The sequence below is a fragment of the Empidonax traillii genome, unplaced genomic scaffold, assembly GCF_003031625.1.
Source record: "Empidonax traillii isolate 1590-97213 ecotype Southwest subspecies unplaced genomic scaffold, ASM303162v1 scaffold322:size1131127, whole genome shotgun sequence".
NCBI lineage: Eukaryota > Metazoa > Chordata > Aves > Passeriformes > Tyrannidae > Empidonax > Empidonax traillii.
In genome coordinates, this window is record NW_020955515.1 from 1,058,637 (window position 1) to 1,062,075 (window position 3,439).

Genomic DNA, 3,439 nt, shown 5'->3' on the forward strand with positions numbered 1-3,439 from the left:
GAGGGAATTGTAAATGGAAAGAAACTGGAAGTGAAATCTGCATTTAAAAGTGATTCCAGTTCTTCAGCCAAGCCTCCTCTTCAAATCACTCAGGCTTCTCCTGCTGGGAACAGGGCCCCAGGGTCTCCCTGTTGGCAGGAAAGGGATGCCAAATCCAACCCTGTCACAGAGGAAGCCCAAGGGCCAAAGCAGTATAGACACAAGGATCTAAAAGATATGAAAGGCTGGCCAAAATTCCAGGAGATCTTCATGCTCGCAGCTCGCCGTGGGGAGGAGGTGGATACACTCAAGGTAACTCTGAGCTTGTATCACACCCTGAGACTGCTGTGGGACCCCAGCACTTCACACTGAGCTCAAGCTCCTTTGAGGAAGTAGCAGAGCTGCTGCTCCTGGCCTGGGATAGGGGGAGAGTGTTGTGTGCCAATGTGGGGATTTGTCTGTATTGCATTTCCAGAGTTTTCTGTACAAAACTCTTATTTGGGGCTCTCCAAGAAGCAGCTTGCTCAGAACGATGACCACCCACCATTCATTCTTTCAGCTCCAGGGGTGCTGTAACTCACAACTTTTGTAACTCACACAGATGACTCTAGGGAGGAACCCTTTGGCAGAGCAGGAATTTCAGAGCTTCCCTTTCTCCTTTCCATACCAAAAATGCCAAACTGCTGCCCTGGTGCCAGACCAGCAGCAGTGCCCTCGCTGCAGAATGAGCATGGGGTGTTGGCACCGTGCAGGTCGTACCTGTCAGCTGATGGGAGTGTGTGTGTTGTGCCCACAGCAATACCTCCTGATGCAAGCCAAGCCAGGCCCCTGGGAGTTCCACAGCGACGTCCTGACCAGCCAGTCACCTCAGGAGGTCTGTGACAACATCATCAGGGAGAAGGTCCTGGAGTACCTGCCCTTGGAGGTGCCCTATGGCGTGACTCAGGTGGGAAGTTGAGCACAGGTAGATCTGCCCACGAGGTGTTTAACTGGAAACATTGGACTGTGTGATGAGAATCCCTTCATTTGGATCTGTGGAATCTGGGGTGACCTGGTACTCGCACTTCAGGTGCTGTGAGGCCCTCTGCGTGCTTGAGGGGGCCAGCCTAATGTGCTGGGATCTCCGAGGATCTCTGTGGTTCCTGAGGGTTTTCCAGGAATGCTAAGTGAACTCTTGCTGTTGCAGGTGACAGAGATGTGGGAGGAAGGAGAATGTGGGGAGCTCCTCATCGCGCAGAACCTCTTGGTCCCAAGGAAGTCTCATATGGTGAGTGATGGAAGAGACTTGGGGTGCTGGGGAGGGTGAAGGGAGGTTCCCTTATCCCAAGCATATGTGCATCCTTGGTGTGGTTCCCCTCTCCCCCTCCTTTGGGAAGAGCCACATGCCTGACACAGGGTGTTCAATAGCAGCTTACACATCCCTGGAGTAGCCCATGGTTTGATCTTGGAATTTCCCTCACTGCTACATCCCTTCCATTGCTTCTGTGGCCGCCCTGTCCCCCTGGGGCGATTCCTCCCTGCAGCTGGGCGATGTAAGGATGGGTCTGATGATGTCCTCTCTGGGTTTTAATGCAGAGGATGTTGATTGGAAGAGGAGGTAAAGTCATCAGCAAGATTGCTCAGGAGGCTGGGCAGGACCTGATGAACGCTTTCCTGTGTGACGTCCGCTTGAAGCTCAGGGTGGAGGTGAAGAGCTGAGTGTTTTGAGAGCCCCTGAACTCTCTGATCATGTGGAAAAACAGATCCCTGTGTTCCCCTGTGGGTATCTTGTCCAGAAACAGAGGATGATGGAATTAATACAGTGGGCTGAAGTGGAATATATTATTCTTTGAGAGAATGGCCCAAACTGAAAATAAATCTTCAGACCCTCTACTGCACCTGGCCTTGTGGAAGCTGGGATGGACACCAGAGAACCAGCTGCACTCATGGTTCTAGTACTGCATTTATAGAGCTGCCATCCACCTCTTTGGGGCTGTGTCTTGCATTCTTGGTCACAGGTTTTTATACCTGGAAGTTCAGGACCATCTCCTGTCTTTTAGCAGACACAGGGTTGCAGTGAAGGATGATTAGCACACCTTTGTCTTCTCAAGGCTGAACCACTCCAGTGTGATCACACAGGAGGAACAGGCTACTGCAGCCCACACTATGGTTTTACATCGGCTTTGCTCCCTGCCCTGTTGAAGTTCATGGGTGTAGGGGGTCAGTTTAAGGAATTTACTGGCAGCTGAAACATCTGTAATGCCTGAAGGGCTTGTCTGTCATGCAAAACCAGCGTGGACCCCCTTTTTAGGAATTTGAATACTTTATTGCACCAGAGTTACTTCAAAGCCCTTATTCTTGCACCAGGGCTGCAGATACAAACATAGAAGCTGTTGCAGCTGAAGAAAAGCCCAAAGTGGGAACAGCAGCAGGTTCTGCAGCCTGAGGGTAACAAGGTTTGGGGATGGAGAATAGCTGGCACAGGTGAGGCTGGAGGAGCAGGGCTGGGCCCGTGAAAGAGATGCTGTTACTGTTCTGAGCTGCTGAAGGATTCTGGAATGTGAGATCATCTGAAAACTGGGTTGGGAAGCCTCTATAGAATGTCCTTCCTTGTTTCCCAAGATGTAGGGGCTGCTGTGGTCCCTTGAATACTGCTCTCCAACTTTTGTATTTTCCTTGCAATAAAGTGAGATCCCAGCACAAGTCATTGTTCTCTCCTTTCTTCCTCCATGGCAGCCAGACCTCACAGCCATCACTTCCCCTCTGTTTTATTCCAACCCAAAGCTTTTATGTCATTCCCAACTGAGCTTATATCCCATTTCCTGAGCTGTGGCATCTGAAGGTTATGCCCTGTGGGGGGAAAAAGCTGGGTAAGTGCGGTTGGAGGTGTCTCAAAGGCTGGGGTACAGGAGCAAGGCTGTCCCCTCTGTGTGGCCACGTCATGAGAGCCTCAGGATTGCACTGTGCTGCCTCAGAGCCTCATCCCAGGCTACTTCCAGCCAGGAGAAGGGATGGATCTGAGGACCCAGAGCAACAGCCAGTCCTGGAGGCGATGGAAATGTGCCCAGCATGGGAAGGGGTGAGTTTTTGTGCCTTCCTGACTTGCAGCTCCTTAACGAGCTTTGAGTGTTAGGTTAATTATCCCAGTGCAAGACAATAGTGTGTGAGTGCAAACTGCCCCTTCCCCAGTGGGGAACAAACCTTCCCCGAGGGCAGGGGGCTCTGACTGACCCCAGGCGATGGGGGGGTGGGAGGCACTGCTGAGGCCCCCTTGGTGTGGGCAGCATTGGGGCCGTGGTGGAACCCCCTGTGTGTCCCCACCTTGATCCTCCGTGTCCCTTTTCTATGTCTCCCGATGTCCCCCCATATGTCCCCCCGCCACGTCCCCCCCTCCCCAAGGCCCTGCACGACCCGCGCTCTCCGCCAGGGGGCGCCGCGGCGCTGCCCCCTCTACTCCCCCCCCCCCCCCCCCCCCCCCCCC

The 3,439-nt window shown here is 53.2% G+C and overlaps 2 protein-coding genes across 3 annotated transcripts in view; both read left to right on the forward strand.

Annotated features, from left to right (window-relative positions):
• The window catches only part of ERAL1 (Era like 12S mitochondrial rRNA chaperone 1), a 5,663-nt gene extending 3,002 nt beyond the window's left edge, over positions 1-2,661 (forward strand). Inside the window, exons 9-12 of one of the 2 annotated variants that reach the window (XM_027891541.1) lie at positions 94-291; positions 776-925; positions 1,166-1,246; positions 1,555-2,661. In XM_027891541.1, coding sequence (XP_027747342.1) covers positions 94-291; positions 776-925; positions 1,166-1,246; positions 1,555-1,677 — 552 coding nt within the window. In that variant the 3' untranslated portion in view covers positions 1,678-2,661. Of the gene's footprint in view, positions 1-13; positions 292-775; positions 926-1,165; positions 1,247-1,554 lie in introns of both variants that reach the window. The other variant, XM_027891540.1, reaches the window with a different exon arrangement.
• Positions 2,662-3,010: 349 nt separating this feature from the next.
• Positions 3,011-3,439, forward strand: part of LOC114061224 (GTPase Era, mitochondrial-like) — a 2,678-nt gene continuing 2,249 nt past the window's right edge. Inside the window, exon 1 of the mRNA XM_027891459.1 lies at positions 3,011-3,037. Within this exon, the coding sequence (XP_027747260.1) occupies positions 3,011-3,037 (27 nt within the window). The remainder of the gene's footprint in view (positions 3,038-3,439) is intronic.